At 43.9% G+C, this 18,531-nt stretch overlaps 1 protein-coding gene across 8 annotated transcripts in view; it reads right to left on the bottom strand.

Moving 5' to 3' along the window:
• Positions 1-18,531, bottom strand: part of LOC132402664 (RAC-gamma serine/threonine-protein kinase) — a 402,615-nt gene that overhangs the window by 110,587 nt on the left and 273,497 nt on the right. For all 8 annotated transcript variants that reach the window (XM_059985594.1, XM_059985597.1, XM_059985596.1 and 5 more), the window contains one exon: positions 13,723-13,870. In XM_059985594.1, coding sequence (XP_059841577.1) covers positions 13,723-13,870 — 148 coding nt within the window. The remainder of the gene's footprint in view (positions 1-13,722; positions 13,871-18,531) is intronic.

The following is an 18,531-nucleotide window of genomic DNA, read 5'->3' as shown; positions in this document are numbered from 1 at the left end:
CTTTGGGAAATAATTGGTTGTGGCGACCCTTTTCCTGGCACATCCGAACCGACTCACTATTAGATAGCCTACGGGGGTTTGCGAGCACAGAGCTTTGGAGCCTCTGCGCCATGGGGGGCAGGTTGAGGGAGGCTTAAAAGTGAGGCTGAAGATTTCGAATAAAGTTTTTTCCTTCGACTGCAGTTACCGACTCCGTGTCGTAATTTTAGCGCTGCGTGTAGCACACCGCTACATGGTCAGTATTTAATTAAAATGTATTTTATGTTAGTTTGTTAGTTTTTGAAATGTAAATCTAAATTTGAAGATTATGGTGATCTTGTACAATCTAAATAAGACGTTGTGGCGACCCATTTCCTGACACATCCGATCCGGCTCACAATTAGCCAGCGCTCAGGCTAAGGGAGATAGCCTACGGGGGTTTGTGAGTAAGTGCCTTTTGCAGCATCCGCGCCCATGGGGGGCGGGTTGAGGGAGGCTTAAAAGCAAGGCTGTTTAGTTCGAATAAAGCTATCTTTGACTGCAGTTTACTGACTGCGTGTAGCAACCGCTACAACGTGTTTTTATCGCTGGCTGTCCAGAGGGGAGGTGCTGAAACGCTTTGTCGCGTGTCTGGAAGAAGAGTAAACTTTCCTGGGCAGCAAAGGGCTCACCTTTCCTGAGCTGGAACAGCCAGAGTGGCTGGAAAAGCTACACTTCATGGTAGACATGACAGCGCACCTGAACACGCTGAACACAGCTCTTCAACGGGGTAAGGACGTACAGCCCTGCACATGTTGGAGGATGTTTTGGCATTCGAGCGCAAGTTGACGTTGCTTGCCAGAGATTTACAGAAAGGCACATTGTCTCACTTCCCCAATTTGAGAGAGTTCAAACAAGGTCACGACATGATAAATTCGGAGTATTTACATTCTGCAATCATCGCAATGCAAACATCGTTTGGGAAACGCTTCTGTGAGTTCAGAGAGGAAAAAAACACATTATCCTTCCCGGTCACTCCCCTAAGCATCGATCCATCCCTACTGAATACGACTGCATTGTCAGGTGTGAGTCAACCTGAACAAGTATGATAAATATTTTAATTGCCTATTATTTTATGTATATTCATATGTTTTCATTGTTCAGTGAAATAGTCCTTTTATTTTTCAGGTTGACAGCTGGCTGACGTTATTTTTGGTTTGCTGCTGGCGGCAAATTCAAGTTTGGCGTTTTTCATAAATACAAGAAGGACTCAAATAGACGTTGAGTATTTTACTTAAAAGTAACCTTCAACCCAACGTCTTTTTTTTTCGGAGTTCAAAATGTTTTTGTTGCATGCAGAAATGTAATTTCGTTTTCTCTGCAGGAGTTCATCAATTTCATAAATGCAACACATTATAGTTTGTTTATACATAGCATAAAGGCAAAACAAAACATTGTATGCAGTGTTATTTCATTTTAAATGTCAAACGGGTTTTGCGGCTCCCAGTGTTTTCTTTTCTGTGGGAAACGGGTCCAAGTGGCTCTTTCAGTGGTAAAGGTTGCTGACCCCTGCCCTAGAGGGAAGGGTTCAGATGGGGTGGAGTTTGTAAGGTGCGTTCAGGAAGGTTTCTTGACATTGAATGTAGATAAGCCTACAAGAGGAGAGGCTGTACTTGATTTGGTATTGGGAAATGAATTTGGTCAGGTGTCAGGTCTCTCAGTGGGCAAGCATTTTGGAGATAGTGATCATAACTCTATCTTCTTTGCAATAGCATGGGAGAGAGATATGAACAGACAAGTTAGAAAAGCATTTAATTAGAGTAAGGGGAATTATGAGGCTATCAGGCAGGAAATTGGAGGCTTAAATTGGAAACAAATGCTCTCAGGGAAAAGTATGGAAGAAATGTGGCAAATATTCAGGGGATATTTGTGTAGAGCTCCACATAGGTACGTTTCAATGAGACAGGGAAAATATGATAGGGTACAGGAACCGTGGTGTACAAAGGCTGTAATAAATCTAGTCAAGAAAAAAAGCTTACAAAAGGTTCAGAGAACTAGGTAATGTTAGAGATCTAGAAGATTATAAGGCAATTAGGAAAGAGCTTAAGAAGGAAATTAGGACAGCCAAAAGGGGCCATGAGAAGGCTTTGGCGGGCAGAATGAAGGAAAACCCCAAGGCATTCTACAAGTATGTGAAGAGCAAGAGGATAAGACATGAAAGAATAGGACCTATCAAATGTGACAGTGTGCATGGAACCAGAGGAAATAGCAAAGGTACTTAATGAATATTTTACTTCAGTATTTACTATGGAAAAGGATCTTAGTGATTGTAGTGATGACTTGCAGTAGACTGGAAAGCTGGAGCATGTAGATATTAAGAAAGAGAATGTGCTGGAGCTTTTGGAAAGTATCAAGTTGGATAAGATGCCAGGACCGGATGAAATGTACCCCAGGCTACTGTTGGAGGCCAGGGAGGAGATTGCTGAGCCTCTGGCAATGATCCTTGCATCATCAATGGGGACAGGAGAGGTTCCCGAAGATTGGAGGGTTGCGGATGTTGTTCCTTTATTCAAAGAAGGGAGTAGATATAGCCCAGGAAATTATAGACCAGTGAGTCTTACCTCAGTGGTAGTTAAGTTGATGGAGAAGATCCTGAGAGGCAAGATTTATGAACATTTGGAGAGGTATAATATGATTAGGAATAGTCAGCATGGCTTTGCAAAGGGCAGGTGGTGCCTTATAAGCCTGATTGAATTTTTTGAGGACGTGACTAAACACATTGCTGAAGGAAGAGCAGTAGATGTAGTATATATGGATTGCAGCAAGGCATTTGATAAGGTACCCCATGCAAGGCTTATTGAGAAAGTAAGGAGGCATGGGATCCAAGGAAACATTGCTTTGTGGATCCAGAACTGGCTTACCCACAGAAGGCAAAGAGTGGTTTAGGTGGGTCAGATTCTGCATGGAGGTCGGTTATCAGTGGAGTGCCTCAGCGACCTGTTCTGGGACCCTTACACTTTGTGATTTTTATAAATGACCTGGATGAGGAAGTAGAGGGATGGGTTAGTAAGTTTGCTGATGACACAATGGTTGGAGATGTTGTGGATAGTGTGGAGGGCTGTCAGAGGTTACAGCGGGACATTGATAGGATGCAAAACTGGGCTGAGAAGTGGCAGATGGAGTTCAACACAGGTAAGTGTGAAGTGGCTCATTTTGGTACGTCAAATATGATGGCAGCATATAGTATTAATGGTAAGACTCTTGGCAGTGTGGAGGATCAGAGGGATCTTGGGATCTGAGTCCATTGGACGCTGAAAGCAGCTGTGCAGGTTGGCTCTGTGGTTAAGGAGGCGTACGGTGTATTGGCCTTCATCAATCGTGGAATTGAATTTAGGAGCTGAGAGGACCCTGGTCAAAACCAACTTGGAGTACTGCGCTCAGTTCTGGTCACCTCACTACAAGAAGTGATCTGGAAGCCATAGAAAGGGTGCAGATGTAGCAGTATGCTACACACAGCACTAAAAAAAATGACACGGAGTCGGTAAACCGCAGTTAAAGAAGATTTTATTCGAACTTCGCGGCTTTGCTTTAAAGACTCCCTGATCCCGCCCTCCCCGGGCGCGGATGCTGTAGGAGGCACGTATTCACAGTCCTGTCCCACGTGCGGATGCTTTAGGGGGCACGTACTCACAATCCCGCGCGAGCTTTTCCCTTTGTTGGTAAAGCAGACCTGGCGCCCTTTTGGGACTGGCCTTTATGCCGGCGCGCTGGCTATTTGTGAACCGGTTCGAGTGCGCTAGGAAGTGGGTCGCCCATAACCACCCCCCCCGCAGAACCGGCGATACACCCCCCCAATGTCCACAGTCTGGGCCGGACCCTGTTTGGGAGGTCGGCCCCTGCGCCGCGGTGCCAGGAACTCGACCAGTTGCGCCACGTCTACATGGGCCGGTTTGAGTCAGTCCACCGTGAAAACCTCCTCTCTCCCCCCAACGTCCAGCACGAACGTGGACCCGTTGTTCCTGAGCACCGTAAACGGCCCCTCGTAGGGCCGTTGCAGTGGTGGCCAATGCCCGCCCCTTCGTACAAACACAAACTTACAGTTCTGCAGGTCTTTGGGTACGCAGGTCGGGTTCTGCCCAGGACTGCTGCGGGTTCTTCGTTGTGCCCCCTTGGGGCTGGTATGAACTCCCCGGGGACGACCAGGGGTGCGCCGTACACCAACTCGGCCGACGAGGTGTGCAGATAGTCTTTGGACGCCATGCGGATGCTGAGTAGGACCCAGGGAAGCTCGTCCATCCAGTTAGCTCCTCGCAGGCGGGCCATGAGAGCCGACTTTAGGTGACGGTGGAAATGCTCCACCAGGCTGTTCGACTGTGGGTGGTAGGCAGTTGTGTGGTGCAGCTGTATCCCCAAAAGGAGGTGAACTGGGCACCTCTGTCGGAGGTAATGTGGGCCGGTACACCAAAGCGGGATACCCAGGTGGTGATCAGTGCCCGGGTGCAAGATTCAGAGGTGGTGTTGGTGAACGGGATCACCTCTGGCCATCTGGTAAACATGATAGCGAGGAGGTGCTGCGCACCTTGCGACACTGGCAGGGGGCCCACGATATCCACATGAATGTGGTCGAAATGCCGGTGGGTGGGGTGGAACTGCTGCGACAGAGCTTTGGTGTGCCGCTGCACCTTGGCCGTCTGGCAGTGCATGCACGATTTGGCCCATTCACTGACCTGCTTGCGGAGACCGTGCCAAACGAACCTGCTGGAGACCATCCGGACGGTTGTCCTGATGGAGGGGTGCGCTAAGTGATGAATGGAGTCGAAAACACGGTGCCGCCCGTTTGCCGGGACAACGGGACGGGGTTGGCCGGTGGTGACGTCACAGTGTAGGGTCCTCTCACCTGGGCCGACGGGGAGGTCCTGGAGCTGCAAACCGGAGACTGCGGTTCTGTAATTAGGGATCTCCTCGTCTGCCTGCTGCGCCTCTGCCAGCGCCTCAATGTCTACCCCTTGGGAAAGGGCATGAATGTTAGGGCGAGAGAGTGCGTCCGCCACGACATTGTCCTTACCCGAGACGTGCCAAACATCCATCGTGTATTCAGAGATGTAGGACAGATGGCGTTGCTGGCGGGACGACCAGGGGTCAGACACCTTCGTGAACGTAAAGGGAAGCGGCTTGTGGTCCGTGAACACGGTGAAGGGCCTACCTTCCAAGTAGTACCTGAAATGCCAGATTGCCAGGTATAGCGCCAACAGTTCCCGGTTGAAAGCACTGTATTTGAGCTCGGGCGGTCGCAGGTGGTTGCTGAAAAATGCCAGAGGTTGCCAGCGACCCGCGATGAGTTGCTCCAGTACCCCACCAACTGCCGTGTTAGATGCGTCCACTGTGAGGGTGGTAGGGACGTCCATTCTGGGGTGCACTAGCATCACGGCGTTTGCCAAGGCTTCTTTCGTTTTAATGAAAGCAGCGGCGGACTCCTCGTCCCAGGTAACGTCCTTGCCCGGACCCAACATCAGGAGGAACAGGGTGGTGCATGATTCGGGCAGCTGAAGGGAGGAAGCACTGGTAGAAATTTACCATACCCACGAATTCCTAAAGGCCTTTGATTGTGGTTGGTCGGGGAAAATGGCGGACTGCGTCTACCTTAGCGGGCAGAGGGGTTGCCCTGTCTTTAGTAATCCTATGGCCCAGGAAGTCAATGGTGTCGAGCCCGAACTGGCATTTGGCGGGGTTGATTGTTAGACCGTATTCACTCAGTTGGGCGTAGAGTTGACGGAGGTGGGACAGATGCTCCTGACGACTGCTGCTTGCTATGAGGATGTCGTCCAAATAGATGAAAGCGAAGTCCAGGTCATGTCCCACCGCGTCCATTAACCGCTGGAACGTCTGTGCGGCATTCTTCAGGCCGAACTGCATGTGGAGGAACTCGAGAAGGCCAAACGGAGTAATGAGAGCCGTTTTGGGGACGTCGTCCGGATGCATCGGGATTTGATGGTATCCCCGGACAAGGTCTACCTTGGAGAAGATTTGTGCGCCGTGCAGGTTTGCTGCAAAATCCTGAATGTGCGGCACAGGGTAGCGGTCTGGTGTTGTAGCCTCATTCAGCCTGCGGTAGTCGCTGCACGGTCTCCAGCCCCCTGTCGCTTTGGGCACCATGTGCAGTGGGGAGGCCCACGGGCTGTCGGACCTCCGTATGATCCCCAATTCCTCCATCCTCTTGAACTCCTCCTTCGCCAGTCGGAGCTTGTCCGGGGGAAGCCTTCGAGCACGGGCGTGGAAGGGTGGTCCCTGGGTCGGGATGTGGTGCTGTACGCCGTGTCGGGGCATGGCTGCCATGAACTGCGGTGCCAGAACCAATGGGAAATTCGCCAGGACCCTGGTGAAGTCGTTGTCGGACAGCATGATGGAGTTGAGGTGAGGGGCTGGCAACTGGGCTGCACCCAGGGAGAATGTCTGAAAGGTCTCGGTGTGGACCAGTCTCTTCCTGGGCAGGTCGACCAGTAGGCTGTGAGCCCGCAAAAAATCCGCACCCAGAAGCGGTTGGGCTACGGCGGCCAGTGTGAAGTCCCACGTGAACTGGCTGGAGCCGAACTGTAGCTGCACCGTACGGGTGCCATAGGTCCTTACTGTGCTGCCGTTCATGGCCCTTGGGGGACGGGGGGGACCCAGTGCCCTGTTGTGGGTGTCGTAACTCGTTGGAGGTAAGACACTAATCTCGGCACCGGTGTCGACCAAAAAACGGCGTCCCAACCACTTGTCCCACACATACAGGAGGCTATCCCGATGGCCAGTCGCCGTAGCCATCAGCGGCGGCTGGCCCTGGCGTTTCCCGGGAACTTGCAGGGCGGGCTACAGCAGCGGGCTTCTGCACCCCACCGCTGGTGGTAAAAGCACCATTGTTCGTTGGGCTCCCCACCCCTACCTCTGGGGTTAGCGGGCTCTGTGGCCGGGCCGGGTCTGGGCTGCTGGGAGCGTGGGCTGGTGATCTGTGCGACGGACGCCCCATTCACCTTCCTGGCGTTCCACAGCAAGTCCGCCCGGGCTGCCACCTTCCGGGGGTCGCCAAAATCCGCGTCAGACAGCAGCAGGCGTATGTCCTCGGGCAGCTGCTCCAGGAATGCCTGCTCAAACATGAGGCAGGGCTTGTGTCCGCTGGCCAGAGAGAACATCTCATTCATTAAAGTCGATGGAGGTCTGTCCCCCAAACCATCCAGGTGCAGTAAACGGGCAGCCCGCTCGCGCCATGGGAGTCCAGAAGTCCTTATGAGTAGGGCTTTGAAGTCCGTGTATTTGCCGTCCTCCGGAGGCGACTGTATGAACTCCTCAACCTGGGCGGCTGTCTCCTGGTCGAGGGAGCTCACCACGTAGTAGTAACATGTGTCCTCTGAGGTTATCTGCCAAACGTGGAATTGGGCTTCTGTTTGCTGGAACCATAGGTGAGGTCGCAGCGTCCAGAAGCTTGGCAGTTTCAATGAAACTGCATGAACAGGTGCGGCGTCGTTCATCTCTGGTCCAATTATCGTTTGGACCGTCGGGGTCACCAATTGTAGCGGTGTGCTACACGCAACGCTAAAATAACAACACGGAGTCGGTAAACTGCAGTTAAAGAAGATTTTATTCGAACTTCGCGGCTTCACTTTAAAGCCTCCCTGATCCCGCCCACCCCAGGCGCGGATGCTGTAGGAGGCATGTATTCACAGTCCTGTCTCGCACGCAGATGCTGTAGGGGGCACGTACTCACAATCCCGCGCAAGCTTTTCCCTTTGCTGGTGAAGCAGACCTGGCGCCCTTTTGGGACTGGCCTTTATGCCGGTGCACTGGCTATTTGTGAGCCGGTTCGAGTGCGCTAGGAAGTGGGTCGCCACACAGAGGAGATTTACAAGGATGTTGCCTGGATTGGGGAGCATGCCTTATGAGAATAGGTTGAGTGAACTCGGCCTTCTCTCCTTGGAGCAAAGGAGGATGAGAGGTGACCTGATAGAGGTGTGTATGATGATGACAGGCATTGATCATGTGGATAGTCAGAAGCTTTTTCCCCAGGGCTGAAATGGTTGCCACAAGAGGACACAGGTTTAAGGTGCTGGGGAGTAGGTACAGAGCAGATGTCAGGGGTAAGTTTTTTTACTCAGAGAGTGGTGAGTGCGTGGAATGGGCTGCCGGCAATAGTGATGGAGGTGGATACGATGGGGTCTTTTAAGAGACTTTTGGATAGGTACATGGAGCTTAGTAAAATAGAGGGCTATAGGTAAGCCTAGCTTACATAGGCTAGGTATGTTTTAATGTTTATAAATTAATTAATATGGCCACTGTGTGTGAAGCTGCTGCTATAAACGATGGAAACAGTCTTTATTTATTTAAAAAAATAACCAACAATATTGTTGGAAGTTCTATGGAAGCTCAAGAATAGCAGGATGTATAAATAACAGGATTGTAAAAATAAGCTACTGGAAATATGTAAATGGAAATAGTCAATTTTGATCATCAGAATCCTTCTAATTTAATTTGAAGCTTTGTAAATTTTATAGGTCAAATGGTTTGTGTCAAATATTTCTTTGATAATTTACAACTTGACATTTCCCCTTGAGAGCCTAACACAATTTGACAGCAGATTAACCAATGTTGATTGCAACTAATCAATACAAACTATATAAACACTTACAGAAGAGAAATGCATGGCCAAATAGTTTTTGTTAAAAAAAGCCCAATTTAGCTGATGACAATTATATTCATTTCTGAATACAATGTGACAACAAAGTTATTTAGACTTGATGATTACATTGTCCCTAGAATGACAGACAATGTCAAATTTTTAATTCTCAAACACAAACTACATTGTGCAATGCAGGGAATAAAGGTGTACAGTTTTAACTGGATAAATTCAAATGGTCATCTTATTTGTTATGATGCACATTAAAATAATCAATTCTTTTCAATTAATCATTTAAAATAGCCTCATGTTCAAAATAGTGACTAATTAAGTCATTAACTTCTTTCAGCTTCTGGTCAAGTCACATGATTTGGGTAAATGTAGCAATAGTGCTAATAGCTATGTCAGGAAAGCTGAATTGTTTGCTTCACTTAGCAGCTGACAGTAGGTCCAAACCAAATCACTGCCAAAACAATTTGCAGTGGAAACTAGGTACTGGACAATGTTGTGCCAAAGCAATTTACACACTATTTTTTGTCACTTCAGATGTCAAAGCAATGACAAAGCTTCCCCAGATAACACACAAGGTAGCTGAACAGCTGCCTGAAGCTACCTGCAAACCATTTAGAGTAGGCAACTAATTATACCCAACAGATTGCATCATCATTCTTTATCGGAGCTGATCAATAGAATAAAAGAAAAGCACGTCACCTGAGAGACAAGTGAGGTGGCCCAGCAAAAAAAATCAAGGAAAATTCTTCAGCAACCGAGCTTGCTGTAACTTCATTTTGATTCATTAAATTACACAATGTGCATACTGAACCTCTAATAATTTAGCACTGGTTTTACATTCCCTCAACTTGGCCATTAAATTGCTGTTCTTTCTTCAAATATCCTTAACATCCCTACCATAAAGAGATTCAAGTGCAGCTGAAAAAGTTAGTTCAGGTGCAGAATAGATATTCCCAGGAGAGTGGAAAAATGAAGGATTATGAAGGAGCTACATGGATTTCCAAGGATAAAAGCAACTATTTGAATTGAAAGTAAATAGACGCAATATTTGAATAAGCCACAAAAGGAGATGGTTGGTAAATAACCAAAATGCTTAGTCAGTGAGGTCAATTTTTAAACACTGCATGCTTGAGAGAGAGTGGTGGGTAAGTTTTAAGTAACCCTTGGGATTTGGAAAATGAATATACAACAATAATGGCAACTCAATTAAATAGGGGCAGAAAATATGCATATCTAGAAAGAGAAAGTTAGCTTTTCAGATCAAGATTTGTCATCAGAAATACAAAACACAAGATTAGCTTTATTTGTCACATGTACATTGAAGCACACAGTGAAATGCATCGTAGAATCAAAAACCAACTCAGTCCCAATATGCTGAGGTGTTACCATGCTTCCTGCAAAGTGGGAGAGCAAAATAATTTTAAATTGCAGTGCAGGAAAGAGATGGATAGGACAAAAGGAATATTTACGATAAAGTGGTGGCATGCTTGCCAAGGTGATTTTGCCTTTTATGGAGCAGTCCAGATGATTGATTAATGAGGGTGGTGCGAGAAAGAAAACAATGAGCTCCGTAAAGCTGTGAAACACAGGTCAGAACTGTTGCTGAGACCAGAAACCAAAATAAGAATGATGGAAATGTTAAGCAGCATCATACAGTGCCTCTGGAGAAAGAAATATCTGAAATGTTAACCTAGGCTTTCTTCATAAATGCTACCTAACTTGCTTCTTCCAGCATATTTCTGTTTTTATTTCAGATTTCCAACACGTAGTTTTGAGTTTCAATTCAATTTGGAATTGCTCACACCTGCAAAAGCTTAAGAAAAGGTAGGACATTTTGGACTGTATTAAATTACAAAGCAAAGCAAGGGAATTTAATGCAAGGTTAAAAATATTTTAAACATTGGTATTGCTCTAGCAAAAGCTGGAGGCAATGAGTAAATAGGTGGGACAGTGCAAGCTTGGACAAGGGCAATAAAGTCCAAGTTTTCAGACAACAGAGCCAGAAAGACAAGTTAGCATACATTGGAATGTCTTGTCTAGACTAGGCATAGATCAAGATTTCAGAAGAATGTGAGGCAAGTAGAAACAGTTGGGTGACAATACAAGCAGAAGTAGGTACCTTTGTTAAGAGTCAAATGACTGAAAATGCCAACATGAAGCTGCCTAACAAGCTATGAGCCCATGGTATTACAGGAAAGATAAAGCAGTAGTGACTGGCAGGAGGCAAAAAGTGGAAATAAAGGGAGCCTTTTTTAACTGGCTGCCAGAGACTACTGTTGTTCCACAGGGATCTATGTTGGGACCAATTCTTTTAACGCTATACGTCAATGATCTGGATAATTGAATTGACAGCTTTGTTTCAAAGTTTTAAGATGCTATGAATATAGCATGAGGGGAAGGTAGCTTTGAGGAGGTAGAGGTTACAGAAGAACTTGGATAAAGAGAATGGGCAGAGAAATAGCAAATGGAACACAGTGTCTGGAAGTGTAAGGTCATGCAGTTTGGTAGAAGAAATGAAAGGGTTGACTATTTCTAAAGGGAGAGAAAATACAAAAAACTGAGGTGCAAAGGGACTTGGGAGTCCTTGAGCAGGATTCGCTAAAGGTTCATTTTCAGGTTGAGTCAATGGTGAGGAAAGTAAATGCAATGTTAATATTAATTTCAAGAGGATTAGAATATAAAAGCAAGGATGTATGTTGAAACCTTATAAAGCATCGTTGAGGCCTCACCTGTTCTGGGTTATGCAGTTGTTGCTGGAGTATACTACTTAAACAGGGAACTTGATAAATGATTTGAGTGAGTTCAGAAGGCAGTAGTGGGGTTACATTTTGGATGTGCAGGTGAATAGATACAAGAATTCAGTTGAACAAAAAAAAGCCACAAGGGAATTGAATTTCATTAGTAAAGAATTTGGCATAGTAAAGAAAAAACAGATGGAAAACAAATTACGATACAAATAATAAAAACTAGGAAGGAAATCTGCATTTGAAGCATCTAACACTAAAGTTATTTGAAGTAGAAATTGAAGATTAAAAACATCATATACATCTTAAAAGTTTATTGGAAAAATAAGTGGGTAACAAAGCAGTCAACAAACCATGGAAAAAAACTTTTAATAGCCATTGTAGATAATGGAAAGACAAAAACAGTAAGGAAATAGCAATACTGGAAAAATGAGAAAACAGCTGCTGGAATTAAGCTATCTGCAACTGAATGAGGGAGATCAAAGCTGGAGTTGATCATATTATCCACTCAGCCAATCGTAACAAAATTAATTCTACTAGAACATCGACTTTCAGATTTGGCTAGATCAGTACAAATGAAGAGTGACAGAAATATAACATGGCATGTTTCTTCGCAATTTTATTACAGATTGAGAACAATAGTGCAATGTTATATTTGACAATCCCTGCATTACAAAGACGTGATATACAAAACAGAAATTATTTCAACAAATAAAAAGAACTGGGTACTGAATGGACCATAGCCAATCTTTTTTAAAATCCCATTTAAAATCCATTGTCTAATTGGATTTTATTGCCAACCCATAAGGGATTATTCCAAAATATATAATAATATAGCTGAAAATTTATTTTATCTTACACCATCTTAAATTCTTAAGTATGATCCAAAATATTTTCCAACTATGGGTTCACTTGAGATGTTATTTTTCAGTCGCAAGTTCCACATCTCATAGGATGTTCACTTCCAGTGCTTCTCCCCTTTCTGGAAGGTCCTTTGCTTCCAAATCCACAGTACCTCTCTTAACTTTGTAGTATACAGCATAAGCTGTAAAGCTGTCTTTAAAGAGGCTGAACTCTCACAAGGTGCAAGGTCCCAGAGTACCTGGTAAGGCTCTGAAAACTTATGCCAATCAACTGGCAGGAATATTCAAGGACATTTTCAATCTCTCACTGCTACAGGCGGAAGTTCCCACTTACTTCAAAAAGGCTACAATTAGACCAGTGCCTAAGAAGAGTAATATGAGCTGACTTAATGACTATCGCCCAGTATCACTCACATCTAGTGATGAAATGCTTCGAGAGGTTGGTCATGACTAGACAGAACTCCTGCCTCAGCAAGGACCTGGACCCACTACAATTTGCCAATTGCCACAGTAGGTCAATGGCAGACACAATCTCAATGGCTCTTCACATGGCCTTAGACCATCTGAACAATGCAAACACCTATGTCAGGATGCTATTCATCGACTATAGCACAACATTTAACACCATCATTCCCACAATCCTGATTACAGAACCTGGGCCTGTGTACCTCCCTCTGTAATCAGATCCTCAACTTCCTAACCAGAAGACCACTATCTGTGCGGATTGGTGATAACATTTCCTCCTTGCTGAGGATCAAAACTGTGCACTTCAGTGGTGTGTGCTTAGCCCACTGCTCTACTCTCTCTATACTCATGACTTTGTGGCTAGGCATAGCTCAAATACCATCTACAAATTTTCTGAAGATACAACCATTGTTGGTAGAATCTCAGATGGAGATAAGAGGCGTACGGGAGCGATATAAACCAACTAATGGAGTGGTATCACTGCAACGACCTTGCAGTCAACATCACTGAGATGTAAGAGCTGATTGTGGACTTTCGGAAGTGTAAGACGAAGGAACACAAACCAATCCACATTGGGCGATCAGAAATGGAGAGGGTCAGCAGTTTCAAGTTCCTGGCCATCTTGGGTAGTAGCCTACAAAATACCCAGGATACCTGCAAGGAGCGGTATCTCATAAGGGCAGTGCCCATTATTAAGGATCCCCAGCACTCAGGGCCCGTCCTTGTTTCCCCTCTGCTATCAAATTCCTAAATGGACATTGAACCCATGAACACTACCTCACTTTTTTTTAGTAGACATTATTTCTGTTTTTTCACTTTTTTTTAATCTATGCAATATACGCATACTGCAATATATTTATTTTTCTTGTGTATTACATATTGGATTGAACTGCTGCTGCTAAGTTAACAAATTTCACAACACATGCCAGTGACAATAAACCTGATTTGTATTGTACAAATAAAAGTTAGAGATTGGAATTTTTTTTAATGTGGTTATTGAGATATACATCTTAATAGCAGCAATAATTGATCTTACCACTCTGCGTTTAGGATGACTGAGAGAAGTGTCCATTTCATCCTCCCCTGTAATATCTAGATTGGGACTGGAGCTACAGTTCATTCGATCTTCCTCTTGCCTTTGAAGTCTATCTGCTACTGCTTGAATAGCTTCTGTCCATTCTTCCCTGTGTGTATAAAACAAAAGTTCCTTTGGATTAATGCAAACTCTTTGAAGACTTGTGTGCTTTCAAGATTTCTGTTGCTTTGTATGAGAATATAGCAAAAATAATGGGCAAAATTGATTAATTATTCCTCAGAATTAAACCTATTTTCCACTAAATGCCTCTAAATTCAACCCTAGGTTTTCCACAGTACTGTACAAATTAGCTGTCATACAAGTAGGATTGCTAAAACACAAATTTGACATGAAATTGTGCAAATTATTAATGAGACAATTAATCATTTAAATACAATTTTGCACTAATTTTACTCAAGTAATTGAAGAATGAATTTTTGATCATCTACAATATTACAGCTCTTAATCACTAATATTTCATGTAATTAAAAGCCATTTGGCCTTAATAATCAGCCTAAACTTATACACTACTTCAGTGCAAAATTTAGAATTACTCTATGTATTTATCATCATTATGTTCCTTTGAATCTGACAATTTCAGAGTCACTGATCACAAAGCCCAATGACAACATTCAACCTTAAGTCCAAGGAAACCTACAGTTCCATTCATCCTAAAACACAACTGGTGGATACAAGTGCTACAAAACCAAACTTACAATAAAATACTTCCAATCATAAGCTTATTCGTGACTTTAACATATTCAACAGCAAAAATACACTTTTTTTGTTTTCTGAAAAAATAAAGCATTAAAACAGATATGCAAACATTTTTAATTTGGGTTATTATTGATGGCCATCTCAGGTTTTTCCTTCACTTATTTTAAATATGAGAAAGGTGAGTTAGTGTCTTTGGCATCACAGACCATCTCACACTCAAAGTGGCCCAGACCATCAGAGACAGTGAGTTTAGATGAAGTTCATAATCTCCCAGGTGCCTTTATCTTTTAGTCAACAGAACTGCTAGAATATTCTTCTTTAGATTTGAGCAGCTTCTGTTCAATGTAGAGCAAAATCCATAGGCAAACTTCAAAAATAGCTTTAAAAAAAAAGTTTGCCATGTACAAGGGAAGAGGAGGAAGATAAATAAAGTGTGCACTTTTATTCTTATATTTCAGAAAACGTTAAGAAAACAGAGCATTATTCTCATTATAATTTGGTTATCAGAATGTGCAACATTAACAAGACACTGTTGATATTGATTTAGCTGACCTCCACTTTAAAGAAAATAAACATTCTTACTTCATCTTCTCTGAAGTAATTTCTAACATCTGTGAAGCAAAGATGTTGGCAAAACACAATTCAAAACAGCTCCAAAAAAAACACCCTTAGAAAAAGTGGTTTTAAAGAACAGGGACTAAAAGAACCTCACTTTTTTGTCACCTAGTGTAAAGTCAACGCTATTTGCTCCCTATTCCACCTTCTTCCAACATGCACTTTGCCTCATCTAAATTATTTCCTCGACAATTTCATTAAATCCTTTCATTATATCCTTTGTAATAGTACCTCATCTTGCCACTATTCCAAAAAATGCCACTTTGTTACTTTGGACTATCCATTCAAACTATTATGCCCACCCATCTGCCTTGCTGTACTTGTACTTCACACTTTCTTCTTCTTCTTCTTCTTCATAAGAACAAAACCCATAGACAATTTAGAAAGCATTCTAAATAACAGAAAATTGGCTCCACTATTTCAAATCACAACATTTACACAGAAGGTATGTTAAAGGTTTACATTGTTAAAGGTGTTTTTTATACTATTTGATAAGAAATTCCAGGATTTTGACCGAGCAACCAGAAAGAAGTGTCATCGAGATGAGGTATGACTTGGGAGGGAACATACAAGGATCCAAGTTGCTTCTCAGGCAGGAGTTGATATATTTCATCATCAACCTCTCAAACTACTTTTTCATTGTGGATATATGTGCTACTGGATGAGTGTCATTCAGGTAGGTTACTGTGCTCTACTTGGGCACTGGTAAAATTGAACTCTGCTTGAAGTAGGTGGGTACCTCAGACTACAGAAGCGAGAGGTTAAAGATCAACAAGTTGGCAGAGGTTATAGTAGAAGCATTGATTATCATTTACCAAAATTCTCTAGGCTCTGGGCAGGTCCCGGCAGATTGGAAGACAGCAAATGTCACGCCGCTTTTTAAAAAAGGATGTAAGCAAAAGACGAGCAACTACAGGCCAGTTAGCTTAACATCTGTAGTCGGGAAAATGCTTAAAGCTGTCATTAAGGAAGAAATAGCGCAACATTTAGAAAGGAGTGGTTCCATTAGACAGACACAGCATGGATTCAGAAATGGCAGTCCTGTTTGACTAATAGTGCAGTGCATAAAGGGGAATGAGTGGATGTCATATACTTGGATTTCCAGTAGGCGTTCGATAAGGTGCCACACAAGAGACTTATAAATAAGATACCGATGCATGCAGTCGGAGGAAGTGTATTGGCGTGGATAGTGGATTGGTTAACCAATAGAAGGCACAGAGTTAGTGTAAATGGGTGTTCCTCCAGTTGGCAGTCAATGGTGAGTGGGGTGCCGCAGAGGTCGGTGCTGGGCCTGAAGCTCTTTACCACTTACATTGATGATTTGGAAGAGGGGACTGAGTGTAGCATAGTAAAATTTGCTGATGGCACTAAACTGAGTGGAAAAGCAAATTGTACAGAGGATGTGGAAAGTCTGCAGAGGGATATAGATAGGATAAGTGAGTGGGCCAAAGTCTGGCAGATGGAATACAATGTTGGTAAATGTGAGATCATCTACTTTGGAAGGAATAATAGAAGAGCAGATTATTATTTTAATGGTGAAAGATTGCAGCATGCTGTTGTGCAGAGGGACTTGGGAGTGCTTGTCATTGAATTGCAAAAAGTTGGCTTGCAGGTACAACAGGTTATTAAGAAGGTAAACAGAATGTTGGCCTTCATTTCTCGAGGGACTGAATTCAAGAGCAGGGAGGTCATGCTGCAACTTATACAGGGTACTGGTGAGAGCGCACCTGGAGTACTGTGTGCAGTTCTGGTCTCCATACTTGAGGAAGGATATACTGGCATTGGAGGCAATGCAGAGGAGGTTCACCAGGTTGATTCCAGGGAAGAAGGGGTTAACCTATGAGGGGAGATTGAGTAGCCTGGGACTGTACTCTCTGGAGTTCAGAAGAATGAGAGGGGATCTTATGGAAACATACAAAATTTTTAAAGGGATAGATCAGATCAGATAGAAGTAAGAAAGTTGTTTCCATTGGCAGGTGAGACTAGAACTAGGGGACATTGCCTCAAGATTCAGGGGAGAAGATTTAAGACGGAGATGAAGAGAAACTGTTTTTCCCAGAGAGTGGTGAATCTGTGGAATTCCCTGCCCAGAGAAGCAGTTGAGGCTTCTTCACTAAATATATTTAAGAAACAGTTAGATAGGTTTTTACATAGTAAGGGAATTAAGGGTTATGGGGAAAAGGCAGGTAGATGGAGCTGAGTTTATGGACAGATCAGCCATGATCTTATTGCATGGCGGGGCAGGCTCAATGGGCCAGATGGCCTACTCCTGCTCCTATTTCTTATGTTCTTACGATACCTCTTCCATTTCTTGATTGTCCAAGCAAGCATAGAAGGCAATTAACTCATCTGGAAGCAAAGCCCTGTTGTCACCTATACCACTTAATTTCACTTTGCGAGAGGTGATAGCATTCAAGCCTGCCACAGCTGTTGAGTCTCCCTCATTGATTCAAGTTTATAAATGGAAAGGATCCTTATGGACAGGCTTTTATGACTATTTTAAGAACAACAATCGGACTTCCAGTAAGATGGCGATTGTTTAGCTGCTCTGAATTTTTGCTCTGTCATTCTTCCTATCTTTGCACTATATGTCTCCCTTCTTAAACCTTAGTTAAGTATTTTATTAGGTCTCTTTTACCTGCCTGCGAACACGTCTATCTTATAATAGCTACCAAAAGTACTAAAACCGGGAAAAAGGAAACTTCTACGGCTTTGCCAGCTGACATTCTTGCTGTTTTGGAACAACATCGACAAGATATTTTAAAGGAATTGAGAACTTCTTTCAACCAGCTGGATGTCAAATTGGATCGGATCAACACTAGAGTGGATGAACATGCTGAACATTTATCTTGCATTGACTCAACTTCTGAAGATTTAAAATGCCGTGTTCAATATCTTGAAACTCTTTGCTCCAACCTAGAGGAGAAGAATAGTAAACTTTTTTCCAAAATGGTGGATCTTGAAAACCGGAGCAGACGTTGCAATCTACGAATTCTTGGTTTGCCAGAGGCCACCGAACAGGGCTCTCCAGTAAAATTTTTTTCCGATTTTCTCTGTGAGATTTTTGGGAAAGAATTTCTTCCAACTCCACCTGAGCTTTAAAGGGCTCACAGGATGTATGTTCCCCGTGCAACTCTGGGTTCCCGTCCACGGCTGGTAATTTTGTGTTTTCATCAATACCAGGTGAAAAACCGTTTGATTATGGAGGCACGCTGCAGAGGTACCTTTGCTTTTCAAAATACAGTCATTCGTTTTGTGGAGGATTTTGCCCCCCAGGTTCTGAAGATGCGTGCTGAGTTTAAAGGTGTAATGAAAGTGCTTTTTGATCGCGGAGTCAGACTCTCCCTTCGAAATCCAGCCGATCTTCGAATTACGCTTACTACTGGAGATTATAAGTGATTTAAATCAGTGAAGGAGGCTGAGGCATTTGTTGGAAGT

The sequence above is a fragment of the Hypanus sabinus genome, chromosome 12 (assembly GCF_030144855.1).
Source record: "Hypanus sabinus isolate sHypSab1 chromosome 12, sHypSab1.hap1, whole genome shotgun sequence".
NCBI classification, from domain to species: domain Eukaryota; kingdom Metazoa; phylum Chordata; class Chondrichthyes; order Myliobatiformes; family Dasyatidae; genus Hypanus; species Hypanus sabinus.
This window is presented reverse-complemented; position numbering and strand designations above follow the sequence as displayed.